The 16798-nt window shown below is 41.9% G+C and overlaps 3 protein-coding genes and 1 non-coding gene across 7 annotated transcripts in view; 3 read left to right on the forward strand and 1 right to left on the reverse strand.

Annotated features, from left to right (window-relative positions):
* The window catches only part of CYP17A1 (cytochrome P450 family 17 subfamily A member 1), a 23982-nt gene extending 22563 nt beyond the window's left edge, over positions 1-1419 (reverse strand). The window contains exon 1 of the mRNA XM_019034723.4: positions 1211-1419. The gene's annotated coding sequence lies outside the window, so the exon portion shown is untranslated. The remainder of the gene's footprint in view (positions 1-1210) is intronic.
* Positions 1243-11266, forward strand: BORCS7 (BLOC-1 related complex subunit 7). Of its 3 annotated transcripts, XM_004050034.5 has the most exons (6): positions 1243-1383; positions 7391-7453; positions 7553-7596; positions 9214-9234; positions 9928-9987; positions 10788-11266. In XM_004050034.5, exons 1-5 carry the CDS (start codon positions 1243-1245, stop codon positions 9977-9979), a joined length of 321 nt encoding a protein of 106 aa, XP_004050082.3. In that variant the 3' UTR covers positions 9980-9987; positions 10788-11266. The 3 variants fall into 3 exon arrangements, with proteins under 3 accessions (XP_004050082.3, XP_055208853.1, XP_018890271.2); XM_055352878.2 differs by lacking the exon at positions 9214-9234; XM_019034726.3 differs by lacking the exon at positions 9214-9234 and having other exon boundaries at positions 9928-11266.
* Positions 11267-12775: 1509 nt separating this feature from the next.
* The window catches only part of AS3MT (arsenite methyltransferase), a 41928-nt gene continuing 37905 nt past the window's right edge, over positions 12776-16798 (forward strand). Inside the window, exon 1 of one of the 2 annotated variants that reach the window (XM_031015218.3) lies at positions 12776-16604. In XM_031015218.3, coding sequence (XP_030871078.3) covers positions 16509-16604 — 96 coding nt within the window. In that variant the 5' untranslated portion in view covers positions 12776-16508. The remainder of the gene's footprint in view (positions 16605-16798) is intronic. The other variant, XM_031015217.3, reaches the window with a different exon arrangement.
* LOC115936061 (U6 spliceosomal RNA) lies at positions 15477-15581 on the forward strand. Its single transcript, XR_004071646.3, has one exon. It is a non-coding gene; the product is annotated as a U6 spliceosomal RNA (small nuclear RNA).

Consider the following 16798-nt stretch of genomic DNA (forward strand, 5'->3'; position numbering starts at 1 on the left):
TAGTACAGTGTCTGGTATTTAGTTCGTCAAATGTTTGTTAAAATTGAATGGAATGAGGCCAGGTGCAGTGGCTCACGCCTGTAATCCCACCATTTTGGAAGGCCAAGGCTGGTGGATCATTAGATGTCAGGAATTTGAGACCAGCCTGGCCAACATGGTGAAACCCTATCTCTACTAAAAATACAAAAATTAGCCGGGCCTGGGGGCAAGCACCTGTAATCCCAGCTACCTGGGAGGCTGAGGCAGGAGAATCACTTGAACTCAGGAGGCGGATGTTGCAGCGAGCTGATATCGAGCCACTGCACTCCAACCTGGGCAACAAAGCGAGACTCTGTCTCAAAAAAAATAAAAAATAAAATAAAATAAAATAAAATGAGACAAGTTATCGCTATGTTGCCCAGGCTGCTGATACTGAACTCCTGGCCTCGAGTGACCCTTCTGCCTTGGCCTCCCAAAGTGCTGGGACTACAGGTGTGTCACCATATGGATAGGTTGGCCTCGAACTCCTGACCTCAAGTGATCCACCTTGGCCTTTCAAAGTGTTGGGATTACAGGCGTGAGCCACCACGCCTGGCCCCTTGTCTCGATTAATCAAAAAAAGGCCTAGGCGACAGAGCAAGACTCTGTCTGGGGAAAAAAAAAAAAAAAATATATATATATACATATGTATATATATATATATATATGAATGATATTCTCATAACCCCTTGGAAACATTATTACTTCTGTTTAACAGATGAGGAATGTAAGACAGAAGCTGAGTAATTTGCAGCCACACACTGCTAAATGGTAGCATTGGGACTGTAATCCGGGCCTTCTGATTCTTTTTATTTATTTGTATTAATTTTAATTTTATTTTATTTTTAAAGAGATGGAGTCTCGCTATGTTGCCCAGGGTGGTCTGGAACTCTCAGGCTCAGGTGATCCTCCTGCCTGGGTCTCCCAAAGGGCTGGGATTTCAGGCGTGAGCCACCATGCCCTGCCGCAGGCTTTCCGATTCTAAACCATAGAGTCAATGAAACTGTCCTCCATCCCCTCCAGAGATGTTTGCCTGGACCCTGTTTTCCTCAGGATATCAATGAATAGTTCATGAGTTTAGTGAGCAAAGGTCAACCTCCATCACGCGCATGCGTCCCTTCCTTTTCCCATGGAGGAAGAGAGACGCCTCGTTTCCTTCCGCTTTGCCTGTCTTTTGGCCCCGGCAACTCACCATCGTCAGTGCGCAGCCGTTCGCTAACTGAAATGATGGCGACTGGAACGCCAGAGTCTCAAGCGCGGTTCGGTCAGTCCGTGAAGGGGCTTCTCACGGAGAAGGTGACCACCTGTGGTACTGACGTAATCGCGCTCACCAAGCAGGTGCTGAAGGGCTCCCGGAGCTCCGAGGTGAGCTGGAAGTGGACTCTCCCGGCCTGATAATCCGGGGAGTCGCAGTGTTTCGTTGCTGTGGGAAGGAGGTCGCGTTGCATCCTGGGAATTGTAGGCTGTGAAGTACTTGCTATGAGTAGGTCTTCTTCGCGGAGGCGCGTGTTGCATTCTGGGGTGTGCAGTCTCTGGTTAGGGACAGTGTGTGAGGGTTGGGGGAAGAAGCGATGCCATGGGAACCTGTGCTTTAAAACAGCAATTTGGGAGGCCGAGGCGGGCGGATCACCTGAGGTCGGGAGTTCGAAACTAGCCTGACAATCATGGAGAAACCCCCGTCTTTACTAAAAAATAATAATAACTAAAAAAATATATAGCTGAGCGTGGTGGCGCATGCCTGTAATCCCAGTTACTCGGGAGGCTGAGGCAGGAGAATTGCTTGAACCTGGGAGGCGAATTATATATATAAGTATTATATATTACGTATTATATAATATATATAATATGTACGTATATTATATATAATATATACGTATATTATATATAATAGTATATTATATATAATATACACGTATATATTATATATAATATACGCATACATTATATATAATATATACGTATATTATATATAATATACATTAATATATACATATATTATATATAATATATGTAATATATATTATATATATTTTCAACTAGAGGTGTTTATAGTTAACCACCTGTAAATATTCAACATATTCATCATAATAAACGTACATTTATTTAGCATTTTATATGTGCTGGACACTGTTGTCTTTTATGGAGTTTAATTCATGAAGTCTTTAGAATGACTAATTGAAGGAAGTACTTTTCCTTTTTTTTTTTTTTTTGAGACGGAGTCTAGCTCTGTCGCCAGGCTGGAGTGTAGTGGTGTGATCTTGGCTCACTGCAACCTCCGCCTCCTGGGTTCAAGTGATTCTCCCGCCTCAGCCTCCTGAGTAGCTGGGATTACAGGCACGCACCACCACACCCGGCTATTTTTGTATTCTTAGTAGAGATGGGGTTTCACCATGTTGGCCAGGCTGGTCTCGAACTCTTGACCTCATGATCTGCCTGCATCAGCCTTCCAAAGTGCTGGGATTACAGGCGTGAGCCACCGCTCCCGGCAGCATTGCTTCTTGAGCAGTCTCCACATAGCTATTTTGTTTGATTAACTGAGAATTTCATGTGTAAAACACTCATTCCACAGTATTCATTTAACAAATACTTATTGGGTGTCTGCTATGTGCCAGGAACTGCTCTAGGTACACGGAATAAACAAAACTAAATCCCTCTACTTGGGAAGTTTACATTTTAGTGAAGAGACAGACGATAAACAAGTGAAACAGAAAAAAATCAGGTGGTGGTAAATCCTGTGAAGCAAAATTAATCTGGGAATAGAGAGTGATGAAAGGGTTAATCTTTGTTTGTTTGTTTGTTTTGAGACAGAGGAGGAGTCCCACTAGCTCTGTCACCCAGGCTAAAGTGCAGTGGCCCGATCTCGGGCTCACGGCAACCTCCGCCTCCTGGGTTCAAGCGATTCTCCTGCCTCAGCCTCCTGAGTAGCTGGGATTATAGGCGCCTGCCACCACACCCAGCTAATTTTTGTGTTTGTAGTAGAGATGGGGTTTCACCATGTTGGCCAGGCTGGTCTCAAACTCCTGACCTCAAGTGATCCTTCCCACTTTGGCCCCCCAAAGTGCTGGGATTACAGGCATGAGCCACCACACCCGGTCGAAAGGGTTAATCTTAAACAGATGATCAGGGAAGGGGTCTCTGGGGAGAGAGCCTGTGAGGAGAAACACACTGACATTTGCCCACAGCATAATGAGTGGTTATGACTCATAGGCTTGTCTCTTGCATGCCTGCGCTTCTCCTCCTCCATTTGAGTTGTGTGCTTAGTGAGGGTCCATTGTGTTTTTTTCTAAACATCATGTGTCTGTGGGCTGGGCGCAGTGGCTCATGCCTGTAATCCTAACACTTTGGGAGGCCGAGGCAGGATTGCTTAAGCCCAGGGGTTCGAGACCAGCCTGGGCCACATAGTGATATCTTGTCTCTGTAAAAAAAGGAAAAAAAAAAAGAATGAAAACAATTTTTTAAATGTGTGTATGGCACTTATGCTTACAGTTGCAACTACGTAATTTAATGAAATAATACGAAAAATGAAATATGAGTACCAAAAAAGAGGGTTGCTATTGCTATGAAAACTAAGTTGAAAATCAGAAACACTTGTTGAAGATGAGTAGCTAAGACAAATTGTTATTGAGTTAATTATGAACAAGTTAATGGTAAAAGCCTAGGAGAAAAATTTATAGAAATCTAAAAAGATTCTGTAGTGAAGATTGTTTTACAGGTGTATTCAAGATGTTCTTCCATTTTAAAGAAAGCAAAACTAGAAATCTCAGATGGTATGTTATGTGTCTGGTCTGTTTATGTAGGAAAGTGATGCAGAATGCCAATGAATATACCAAGGAAAAGCCTTGGCTTTACATTACAACAGCCCCTGCCTTCAAGGCAACCACAACTCCCATCGAGTCTGTTTTCTAAATGTCTCACAAATCCTTTGTTTCTTTTTTTCTTGGCTACTTCTGTGTTTCAGGCCATCGTCATTCCTCGCTTAGAGTACTGCTATGTCATCCTAACCAATCTCTCTGCCTCATCCCCGACTCTAGTCCACCTGCTTACCACATTTCTAAAACAGAAAAATGGATCATGCCATTTTTCTCTAGAATTACACACAAAGATGAATTCTAAACCCTAACTTTTAAGTCTCAGATTAGAAGTCACTTCTTTTAGGGACCTTTCCTGAACACCTACCCCTGTAATCAGTTAGACACTCCTGCCCCACTACATGCTCCCAGAGCAGCCAGTGCTTCCCCATCAGCACTTACCATAAGGTGATTTAAGTGCCTGTGTTCCCTTTGTAACCCCTCCAGATTCTGAGCCCCGTTATCACTCTTAACCAGAGTAAGGGCATATGTTAAACACTCAACAAATGTTTGTTAAATGAGTAAGTGAATGAAGTAGATTGTTAGAACCCTTTTTTTTCTGCCATCGGTTTGTAAGTCACCATCTCCCATCTATAGGAGTTTGAAGTTTTCCCTTAAAAGTAGCCACAGGAGGAACAGGTACTCTCATAATTGTTGGTGGGAATGCAAAGTGGTACAGCCCTAAAGGAGAGGAATTTGGCAATATGTAGCAAAATTAAAACCCCACAGTCACAAATCACAGTGCTGTGAGTCCATCCCAAACATATGCTGGCAAAAAGGTGCAAAGATAGGAGATATTTGTAACAGTAAAAGCTATGAGATAAGATGCAAGATTTGAGAATTTTTTGTACCACTACTTACCGTGGCAAAAGACTGGGAACAGCCTCCAAATCCGTCAGCAGAGAACTGACTGAATAATGTTATGGTCACCTGTAGAGTGTGGTACTCTGCAGTTGTAAAAGAGCAATGGATTCATTAGGAGATAGCAATTGAATAGGAGATTCAATATGTATTGCTGCAGATAACCCTCAGGGATCTATTGCAAAGTGAAAACAGCAAGGTGTAGGCTGGGCATGGTGGCTCATGCTTATAATCCCAGCACTTTGGGAGGCTGAGGCAGGCAAATCACTTGAGCCCAGGAGTTTGAAACCAGCTTGGGCAACATGGCAAAACCCCATCTCTACAAAAAAATACAAAAAACTATCTGCGCATGGTGGCATGCACTTGTAGTCCCAGCTACTCTGGAGGCTAAGGTGGAAGGAGCACCTGAGTCCGGGAGGTTGAGGCTTCAGTGAACAGTGATGGTGCCACTGCGCTCCAGCCTGGGTGACAGAGTGAGACCATGTCTCAAAAAAAAAAAAAAAAAAAAAAAAAATATATATATATATATATATAGAGAGAGAGAGAGAGAGAGAGAGCAAGGTGTAAACAAGTACACATAGTATGTTACATTTTAAGTAGGAAGGTGGTATGGAGGAAAATAAATACATGTGTCCATTGTTTAAAAAGGAACAATGGAAAGAAAACCACAAAGCTAATAAAAATAGTTATGCATAGGGCTGGGTGTAGGGGCTCATGCCTGTAATCCCAGTACTTTGGGAGGCTGAGGTGGGTGGATCACCTGAGGATGGGAGTTTGAGACCAGCCTGGCCAACACAGTGGAACCTCGTCTCTACTAAAAATATAAAAATTAGGTGAGCGTGGTGGCATGTACCTATAATCCCAGCTACTCAGGAGGCTGCTGCAGGAGAATCTCTTGAATCCAGGATGCGGAGGTTGCAGTGAGCCAAAATCGCATCACTGCACTTCAGCCTGGGTGACAGAGTGACACCCTGTTTCAAAAAAATGAAAATTAAAAAATAAAAAAATAGTTTTGCATGTGGGGGAGAGAACAGGGAAAGAAAGGGACAGAGATGGAAAATCCTATTTTATTGTTTTGACTTTAGACATCCAGAAAGGGTTACCAACTTTAAAACTTAAAAATAAATAAAGTTGCCCTGGGTTGGGGAAGAAATCTGGCAATCCTAGTTACTTTGAAGTCACACCACCCTTTTCACTAGAGTCTCCCTGACCCAAGAGAACAGGGAAGGGCCGGTAGGATACACATAACAGTAGCTCTTTTTACTTGGCTGGATTTAGGTATGCCAGGAGCAGGGTGCAGTATTAGGCCAGAAATCTCTGTTGGTCTCTGCTTGCCTCTCAGTGCTAATGCGGTCAGCTCTCCTTGACTGTAGGCCATCCAGCCAAATCCAAGCTCTGCTTTTCTCTTTTGGACTCAGGACCCATTAAACTCAGTGACCTCATTAAATTCTGCCTGCACATTTCTCCTTTCTTTTCTTTTTTTTTTTTTTTGAGACAGAGTCTCACTCTGTTGCCAGGCTGGAGTGCAATGGTGCGATCTCGGCTCACTGCAACCTCTGCCTCCCAAGTTCAAGAGATTCTCCTGCCTCAGCCTCCTGAGTAACTGGGATTACAGGCACGTGCCACCACGCCTGGCTAATTTTTGTAATTTTGGTAGAGGGGTTTTGCCATGTTGGCCAGGCTGGTCTTGAACTCCTGATCTCAGGTGATTGCCCGCCTCAGCCTCCGAAAGTGCTGGGATTACAGGCGTGAGCCACCGCACCTGGCCATCTCCTTTCTTTTCTTTTTCCCAGCCCTGTCTGGTTATCTTTTATGAGGTGGTTCCCCATTTTAAGCCCTGAGCTTCTCCTCATGGCTTCCCCACACCCCCCACTGTTTCTCTTATTCCATTTTTTTTCTTTCTTTTTTTTTTTTTGAGACAGGGTCTTGCTTTGTCACCCAGGCTGGAGTACAGTGGTGCGATCTTGGCTCACTGCAACCTTCGCCTCCTGGGTTCAAGCAATTCTCCCACCTCAGCCTCCCGAGTAGCTGGGATTACAAGTGCAGCCACCATGCCCAGCTAACTTGTATTTTTTGGTAGAGATGGGGTTTCACCATGTTGCCCAGGCTGGTCTTAAACTCCTGACCTCAAGTGATCCACCCACCTTGGCCTCCCGAAGTGCTGAGATTACGGGCATGAGCCACCGCACCTGGCCTTCTCTTATTTCATTTCTAAATAGCTGTATTCCTCTGTCCTTTTCAGCCCCATTCTAACTCTTGGGTCTTTACTACTTTCAGACAACCCCAAATCTCAAATCTGCCTTTAAAAAATTAAGAGTCATGTTCTCTCACTGGACTTGTGGAGCCAAAGTTTTTTTGCAGACTTCTCTTAGCACTTAATGAATACACGGTGCCAACAGCCCAGCAGTTAGGAAGCACTTGATTTCTCAGGCAGTGGCCTTTGAAACAGATGTCGGGTCCATGCCAGAACTGCCATAGTGCCAATGAAATGAATTTTCAACATGAACAAATAGAAAATTATCCTTCATTACATTTTGAGTGTTTGTGGTTGTATAGGGTGGAGGAGTGGGAGAGGAGAGAGGGTAGTAGCGTAACAGCTGCAGAGAGAAGATTACAGGAAGTTTGGGAATTTTGATTATTACCATTTTATTTTTGTCTTCCAGCTGCTAGGTCAGGCAGCTCGAAACATGGTACTCCAGGAAGATGCCATCTTGCACTCAGAAGATGTAAGAAACAACTTTTTTTTTTAGTGATTTGGGTTTATGTATATGGTTTGTGTGGCCACAGGAAAGTGGAAATGTTCTATTTCTCTCTTTTTTATGCAGAGTTTAAGGAAGATGGCAATAATAACAACACATCTTCAATACCAGTGAGTATGCCCCCTCCAGCAGCTATTTGCTGCAGAATCATTATCCCTGGTCTGCTTTCATGGACTTTGTGCTTCAGCACTTTCCTGTGGAGGCCAGAGTGGGAGTAAAGGTGGGGGTGGCCAAGGATGACTTTTCTCGATGGCAAAGATGCCTGAGACTACAGAAGAAGTGGGGGTAAGGGATGAGAATCAGGAGCAGAGTCCACCCTTTATGAACCTCCCCATGTTAAATTGAGGGCTCCTCAGAGAGGGACTATAAACCCTGTAAAGGCAGGGCCCGTGCCAGGACCATGCTAGCTCTGTACTTGGCACCTATGAGGCCGTTCATCAGTATTTGATGACTGACTGTGCCCAAGGTCTCTTCTGAGAAGTTAAGTTGGGTCCTCTACTAGGGAATCAAGTATAACATACCTGTATCCTACATGGTACATAGGTAACTGTGGCACCTGCTACTTACAAATCATGTAGAGAATTTTGAAATATAAGACCCCCCCTTTCTCCATTCTGATTTGCTCTTCATCTTATTTCATGTTGTTTTATATTTTATGTACTTGATATTATACTTATGTACCTCTTAGAAATATATGGTTGGGGCTGGGCGTGGTGGCTCACACCTGTAATCCCAGCACTTTGGGAGGCTGAGGAGGGCGGATCACCTGAGATCAGGAGTTCAAGACCAGCCTGGCCAACATGGTGAAACCCCGTCTCTACTAAAGATACAAAAAAGTAGCCGGGTGTGGTGGTGGGTGCCTGTAATCCCAGCTACTCAGGAGGCTGAAGCATGAGAATTGCTTGAACCTGGGAGGTGGAGGTTGCAGTGAGTGGAGATTGCACCTCTGCACTCTAGCCAGGGTGACAAAAGTGAAACTCTGTCTCCAGAAAAAAAAAAAAAAAGAGGCTGGGCACAGTGGCTCATGCCTGTAATTCCAGCCCTTTGGGAGGCTGAGGCAGGTGGATCACCTGAGGTCAGGAGTTCTAGACTAGCCTGGCCAACACGGCAAAACCCCGTCTCTACTAAAAATACAAAAATTAGCCGGGTGTGGTGGCACACACCTGTAATCCCAGCTACTCGGGAGGCTGAGGCAGGAGAACTGCTTGAGCCTGGGAGATGGAGATGGCAGTGAGCTGAGATCGGGCACCACTCCACTCCATCCTGGCGACAGAGTGAGACTCTGTCTCAAAAAAACCAAAAAAAGAAAAACAAAAGCAAACAAACAAACAAAATATATATATATGGTTAGGAATTTCACTCTTCGATATTTAAATAGCTAATGTTTGTCATAATCATTAGTCATTCTTTGGGTATCTACATATTAGGTATGTGACCATTTGATTCCATATACACAGACTAATTTTAAGCCATGCATGTAGTTTGTTGGACCGCATTTCTCACTCTGGGAGAGTGTTACTATCTGTTTGGGTTTAGATTCCATCTTTTTAGCAGCTCTGCACTCAGATAGGAATCCCTGTTCAATAGCACAATCTTAGGATAGGATGGACAGAAATACAGGATGTGACATAAGCTGAAATTTCTTTTGCCTATATGCATTATCTGGTCATAAATGAAACTTCTACTAGTTCACTTAGTGTATTTTCCTCTTTCCTTTTCTGATTTAGGCAAGAAGCTATTCAGAAGAAGTAAGTAACCCCAAAGGTAGAGGAGTAGGGAACCAACTGAAGCAGGCTGGGGGGAATTATACTGCTGGGTCCAGAATCAATACAAAACTCTGGTTGACATCTGCCCTCAAATTGAAATATGCTTTGGGATACTCACTTGAGATTTAAAGAATACAGCATATTTCAAAGGTGTGCAGTAACTCAACTCACTGCTATTAATAGTAAAACTTTCTAAAAGTTATGGGGTATAGAGACCAACCTTAAGGAGTAGAAAACCTTTTACATTGGTAATATTCATTAAGCAGAGTAAATGTGCAAAAACCATTAAACAGCCTTGTTTTCTAAAATGGATTAAATTTATCCCTTGCAACATTGTTTACATTACTAATTGGCTTTGCAAACCTTTCTTCAGAGTTTAAACACTTCTGGGACACAACTGGACCAATATAAATTTTGATTTACATGCAACAGTATTTATGCATTAAAGTACAGATAGCTTGTACAGGACAGGTGTAGTGACTGGCTCATGCCTGTAATTGCAGGACTTTGGAAGGCTGAGGCTGGAGGATTGCTTGAGCCCAGAGTTTGAGATTGCCTTGTGCAGCATAGTGAGACCCTGTCTGTAATGAAAAAAAAAAATTTGTAAATAGTTGTACAAAGATGTCTTTATTATTGCTCATTTCAGATAAACCCTGTCTCTATTCTAATTTCTAGTGTTGAACAGTCATCGGATCTACAGGACCAGTTGAATCATCTGTTGAAATAGAATGACATGTAAGAGTGCTGTAGGACTCCTTTGCCTAATGCTGAGGAGTAAATACCTTACACAGCTGTCCTCTGGGCTTGGTTTTCTATTTTCTTCTCCAAAAGTTAAGTTAGAAAAGTTCTGTGTTAGGGCCGGGCGCGGTAGCTCACGCCTGTAATCCCAGCACTTTGGGAGGCTGAGGCGGGTGGATCACGAGGTCAGGAGTTCGAGACCAGCCTGGCCAAGATGGTGAAACCCCCGTCTCTACTAAAAATACAAAGAATTAGCTGGGTGTGGTGGCGGGCGCCTGTAATCCCAGCTACTCGGGAAGCTGAGGCAGGAGAATCGCTTGAACCCGGGAGGTGGAGGTTGCAGTGAGCCAAGATCGCGCCACTGCACTCCAGCTTGGGCGACAGAGTGAGATTCCGTCTCAAAAAAAAAAAAAAAGAAAAAAAAAAAGAAAAGTTCTGTGTTGATGTACAGTTTCTCCTAAGAAGAAGCGAGGTGGTTGAATTTTGGAAGCACTTCTTGAATCAGATTAACCCATGCTCTTATTGAATTTTTTCATCTGCTCTGTTTAGTTTGATATTAAAGCAAAATTAAGAGGTCTTAGTTTTTCCTGTAGAACTTTTAATATGTCAAAAGCTATATTGTCTAAATTTCAGTACTTAGGCAAATACTGAGTAGTGTTTTAAACTCAGAAATAGAGCTTCTATTATGAACACATGAGAATGATTTTTTTCTCTTAATCATTATTAAGGAAATATTTTAATTTCATGGTCATATAATGGTGATAAGTAATACCTGATTGTTTCCTTTTCTGTTCTAGTAACTCAGAGGAGATACGTGTTTTATTTGTGATAGCAAATTCCTAAATGAACATTAGGCAAGTGGTATCATTATCAGGCCAGCTGCAGCCTCTTGCCTTGACCTGCATTCCTAGAATTTCTTTGTTGCTGTAATTCTTGATTAAGTGACCTTGACTTTCATTTTGTAATTTTGCTAATCATCAGCAAATTCATTTGCATGACGTTACTGCCAAATATGAAGGCAGTTGAATTATTATGAGTGATTGTGGCAGAGGTTTGTGCCATGGTGAAAACTTTGATGTTTGTCTGTGTTCATTGGATCCATCTTTTTAAATGACATTACCATGAGTCTGTTGTCAAACCTAAATACCTTTGTTTGAATTTAAAATGGGACTCTATATTGTTGTAGTTCAGGTCTTCATTGACTAAGAGATTGAGAGAAATCTGACATAAGAAAATATTGTTTTCACTGCAGGAATAAAGAGGAAGTAACAGTGAATCCAGTATAGTTCATGTTGTTATTGTCCAATCATCAAGTTAACTAAGCATTATCAGATTACATTTATTTCTCATACATATGGATATTAACTTAAGGTAAAAAAGCTAGATGTGAAGGATCTGAAAAGGCATTAATTTATGTACTAATTCTATAAACATGTATTAATAATTGCAGTATTATTAAATACAGATGGACTCAATTTACCTTTGAAAAGACCACTAATTTAGAAAACAAAGCTAAGTGCAGTCATTACAAGAAGCAAAGAAATACTTAAGTTAGAAAAAAATTAAAATGAAGGGATGGTCTAAGTTTTCTTCATGCTGGAACAAATATTAAAGAAGCAGTGATTGCTTACATTGTATGTGATAAAATATTAATACCTTTCACAATCAAAATTTTAATACTAAATATAAGATAAAATTTATATTAAATAATGAAAACGTATTTGTACTGAATTTAGTCACTAGAGAACATCGTAACAAAATACATGAAAGAAAAGTAGCCAGAAATGTGAGAACAGGTGGAAATGTATACATTATTTGATGGTTTGTTTTTTTATGGAAATAAACAACATACATAGAATTAAATGGTGATCAAAAACATGGAAAAAATACTTCACTAAATAACGTCTAAGTTGTAGAGGTTGTGCCGGAAGATAATATTTTTAAAATAACAAATGTTCAAATGCCATAAAGGAAAATTTGTGTGATAACACCAAAGCAGTACTATAAGAAAATAAGCATGCTTTAAATCCCTGTATTAGGGATAGAGTGGAAATATTTTTGTTTTTTTTAAGGGGTATATAGTTAGAATTTAGAAAGAATGGAAATGGAAATAATAAAACTAAACAAATTAGAAAAAAATAACAAATTAGAAAAAATAAAAAGTATTAAGTAGTTCTTGTAGATTAAATGGTTAAAGTGTCAGCTCAGCCAGAAAAGTACAAATTAGTAAATTTGTAATTGAATAGGCAATTTATAAAATCAATTAGATTTGAAAAGAGTTATCAGTTTGCTGCTAAAAATTTGATTAATATATGCCCAGCTCCTTATAAAGATAAAAAATTATGAAACTGACACTTTTAACAGAGAATATTCCAGATTGGTTATGATAAATAACCCACAAACTAAGAATAACCAATTAAAATGGCATTTGCTTGTGAAAGCTTTCATGAGACTTTTCCAAACTGTCAAAGAACATATACTCCTGGCCGGGCGTGGTGGCTCACGCCTGTAATCCCACCACTTTGGGAGGCCGAGGCAGGCGGATCACAGGGTCAGGAGTTTGAGACCAGCCTGGCCAACATGGTGAAACCCCAGCTCTACTTAAAAAATACAAAAATTAACCAGGCATGGTGGCACATGCCTGTAAACCCAGCTACTCAGGAGGCTGAGACAGGAGAATTGCTTGAACCCAGGAGGCGGAGGTTGCAGTGAGCCGAGATCGAGCCACTGCACTCCAGCCTGGGTGGCAGAGCAAGACTCCATCTCAAAAAACAAAACAAAACAAAAAAAAACCCCCCTATACTCCCAAAATATAGAAAATGATCATAAGACACTAATTCATTTAATGAAGTAAACAGGATTTTCATTTTAAAAATAAAATGATGTAAGAAAGATAATGCAAGAGGATGTAAGATAATGTAGGTGATTTTTTTATGAGTATAGATGCAAAAATCCGAATAAAATCTTAGAAAACTGAATAGAGAAATATTTTGAGTAACTGTTCATGTAACTCCAGAATTTCAAAGTTGATGTAATAGTTACAAAACACATTACATTAATAAGAAATAATAAAATCTTTTGTCACTATAATATATACCAAAAAGGCATTTAAAATACACTTTCTATTTCAAAAAAACTAAAAGAATTTTTTAAAAGGGCATGTTATAAAACCCAACATAATATTTGATGAAGAAGAGTCATATAACCCCAGAATATTAGAGCTGTATGGGGCCTTAAAAGTTATTAAATTCTGGCCCCATGTTTTACAGATGAAAAAAACACAGCCAGGAAGATGAAATGACTTACCCAAGGTCACTGAGCTTGATGGTAGGTCTTTTGACTACTAGTCTGGCTCTATTACCTGTTAGTTTCCTTATGCATAGAAACAAGGGTGCCACCTTCATTACTAGTCTTCAACATAATACTAAAGAGCTCTTAGAAAAGGAAAGGATCTTGGAAGTAGCTGAATCCAATCCATTTGCCCCTGCTTCTGCATCTCAGATGAGCCATCATCCAGTCATTCATCTGCTTCTGCTTCCGATATTTGGGGAATCCTTTACTTAGGAGTGCTGATCCTTTTGGAAATCTCCACTTCTTGAAAGATGGTTCTGTGTAATGAACCAAAATCTGCCTTTCTGGATAATCCTGGAATTGTCACGCCAGTAGCTTCCAAGATAGAATGTGTGACGGTGTGCACAGGCCTCCGTTAAAGGGTAGGGAAGAAAATTTCTATGTATGTTAGTTTTTTATCTTAAAAAAATTAGCTTTTGTGAGGCTGGGCGTGGTGGCTCACGCCTGTAATCCCAGCACTTCGGGAGGCTGAGGCGGGTGGGTCACGAGGTCTGGAGATTGAGACCGTCCTGGCTAACACAGTGAAACCCCGTCTCTACTAAAAATACAAAAAATTAGCTGGGCGTGGTGGCGGGCGCCTGTAGTCCCAGCTATTCGGGAGGTGAGGCAGTAGAATGGCATGAACCCGGGAGGCGGAGCTTGCAGTGAGCTGAGATCCTGCCACTGCACTCCAGCCTGGGTGACAGAGCGAGACTCTGTCTCAAAAAAAAAAAAAAAAGCTTTTGCCAATATTTAAAATATGACTTGATGTGAGAGTCCTAATTTCTTCTACGCAGTATACAGATATATAGCATTCCTGTCATTTAGCAGGGGTGATAGTAAAACAAAAAAACAAAAAACCCCACAAAACCTGTGGTGAGGCACTGACCAATCAGAATGATTGATGGTCACAGTCTGGTCCAAAATTAGCCCCCACACCAGACACCATGGAGGAAAAGTGAGAATAACTCAATTTAAGTTGACGGTGGTTTGTTTTATTGCAGTTTATCTGTGTGTGAATAGGTAGATTTAAGGATTGTTGGCCAGGTGTGGTGGCTCACGCCTGGAATCCCAGCACTTTTAGGAGGCAGAGGCAGGCGGATCACTTGAGATCAGGAGTTCGAGACCAGCCTGGCCAACATGGTGAAACCCTGTCTCTACTAAAAATACAAATTAGTCAGGCATGGTAGTGCATGCCTGTAATTCCAGCTACTTGGGAGGCTGAGGCAGGAGAATCGCTTGAACCGGGGAGGCAGAGGTTGCAGTGAGCCGAGATTGCGCCATTGCGCTCCAGCTTGGGCAACAAGAGCGAAACTCTGTCTCAAAAAAAAAAAAAAGGATTGGCAAATGATTCTTGTAAGTAAACCATAAATTAAAGATAACAAAACAAGCACAAGAGAAAAATGATACAGCCCTTTCCTTGACCTCTCACTAATCTGCCCTTTTAAGATAAAGATATCATTTTAACTATGAGAAGGTAACTGCTTTTCTAAAGGAGCTCATTTTATGAAGAGAATATTTTGAAAACTAATATTTAGGAGTGTTTTCACCATTCTATGATTGCCCAAAAACTAAGTGATACTTATAAAAACACTAAGTTTTATACATATACTAGTTGGAAATATTCCAAGCTGTAGAAATATTCCAACAAGGATTATTTCCATGGGGTTAATTTGTTAAAAATATAAAAGACACCACCTTTCTATTAATTTGTAACAACTAATTGACATCAGAGAAGATGAAAATTTACTAGCTGGATATCAACCACATTTTTGTATTATTGGCAATTGAGATTGAAAAATGAATGAAAGAGTCTACTTCATCCATTTAGATATCCTTTCACTTGGATCTCCCTGTTTCCTTACTGTGCTAATGAATAGAGATGATCGTTACAAGCTGGGCATGGTGGCTTGCACCTGTAGTCCCAGCTACTGGGGAGGCTGAGGAGGGAGGATGGCTTGAGGCCAGAGTTGAAGGATCCAGAGATGATTGCGCAGTGATGCTAAGCTTGGGCCACAGAGTTGAGACCCTGTCTCTAAAAATTTTTTTTAAATTTAAATTATAAAAAGAGAAATGCTTGTTACAACCACAAAAGGAAACAAGATATACACATATAATTGTGGAAGTAAAAATAAATAATTTAAAAATACTTTCAGGTGCTCACTTCGGCAGCACATATATTACAGTTGGAACGATAGAGAAGATTTGCATGGCCCCTGCGCAAGGATGACATGCAAATTCGTGAAGTGTTCCATATTTAAAAAAACAAAAAATACTTTTGGGCCTGGCACTGTGGCTCATGCCTGTAATCCAAACACTTTGGGAGGCTGAGGCGGGCGGATTGCTTGAACCCAGGAGTTGGAGACCAGCCTGGACAACATGGTGAAATCCTGTCTCTATAAAAAAATACAAAAATTAACCAGGTGTGGTGGTGCACGCCTGTAATCCAAGGTACTTGGGAGGGAGGCTGAGGCGGGAGGATCGCTTGAGGTGGGAGGATCGCTTGAGCCGGGAGGTTGGGCCTGGGTAACAGAGACCGTCTCAAAAAAATTTAAAAATTAAAAAAAAAAACTTCCTGCAAGATGAAGTGACAATACCTAGAAAATACATGTGACTTGACCAAAAATTACTATAGGTGAAAATAAATTTAGCAAAGTTGCTTTCCTAAATACAACCCAAAATAGACTGGGAACAGCTACATACTGTTAATGGTTCCATCTATGTGACATTCTAGAAAAGGCAGAACTATAGGGAGGGAAAACATCTGTGGTTGCCCAGGAGCTAGGGGTGGGAATAGGGAATTTACTACAAAGAGGCACGAAGAAACTTGTGGGCCAGAGCTATTTTGGTCTCCGTTTTGGTGATGTATATACGTTTGCCAGAGTTCACAGAACTGCACACTGAAGAAAGATGGATTTCACGGAATGTGAATTATATCTCAACAAACTTGACTTTAAAAAACAGATCGAAAAAAGATTCTATTCCCAAAAAGGGGGAGGGGGGGACGATCATTATATAGGTGAGTGTTCATTTAAATCAGAGTACGAGATGTATCCGTGAAAATCGCAGTGGAGCGAGCAAGGGGGATGCTGATACCGACCTCCTGGTTGGAAAGCCTGTAGAGCAGCGCGGGTGACAGTGGAACAGCGGGTCTGGCGGTGGGAGTCGGAGCGAGGGGCTGGAGCGGGATGGGCGGGCGGAGCAAGCCTGCCAGCCTGGGCGGGGCCTCGGCACAGGAGCTGGCTGCGGGAGCCCGCCGTCCCGAGTCGCAGGCCGAGGAGACAGTGAGTGCGCGCCCTGGGCGCCCCGCCCCAGCCCCCAGCCCCTTCCCTGGGCCCCCCCAAGGCGGGAACGCGAGCGCCTCCCCCGAGCTGTGTCTCGAGACCTTTGTCCTCCCCGCACCCCTCGGCCCGCTGCCTGCCCTTTACTGGCCCCCTCCCTCATGCGCGTCCCTCAGCACCCTCTTCCTTTCAACTAA

Source organism: Gorilla gorilla, chromosome 8 (genome assembly GCF_029281585.2).
Source record: "Gorilla gorilla gorilla isolate KB3781 chromosome 8, NHGRI_mGorGor1-v2.1_pri, whole genome shotgun sequence".
Taxonomy (NCBI): domain Eukaryota; kingdom Metazoa; phylum Chordata; class Mammalia; order Primates; family Hominidae; genus Gorilla; species Gorilla gorilla.

What these genes read in the sequence shown, in the direction of transcription:
- BORCS7 (XM_004050034.5), top strand. Translation starts at nt 1,243, where the DNA reads ATGATGGCGACTGGAACGCCAGAGTCTCAAGCGCGGTTCGGTCAGTCC. An exon ending in AGGGCTCCCGGAGCTCCGAG is followed by an intron (nt 1,384 to 7,390) that starts GTGAGCTGGAAG and finishes TTTGTCTTCCAG; the next exon opens with CTGCTAGGTCAGGCAGCTCG. An exon ending in CCATCTTGCACTCAGAAGAT is followed by an intron (nt 7,454 to 7,552) that starts GTAAGAAACAAC and finishes TTTTTTATGCAG; the next exon opens with AGTTTAAGGAAGATGGCAAT.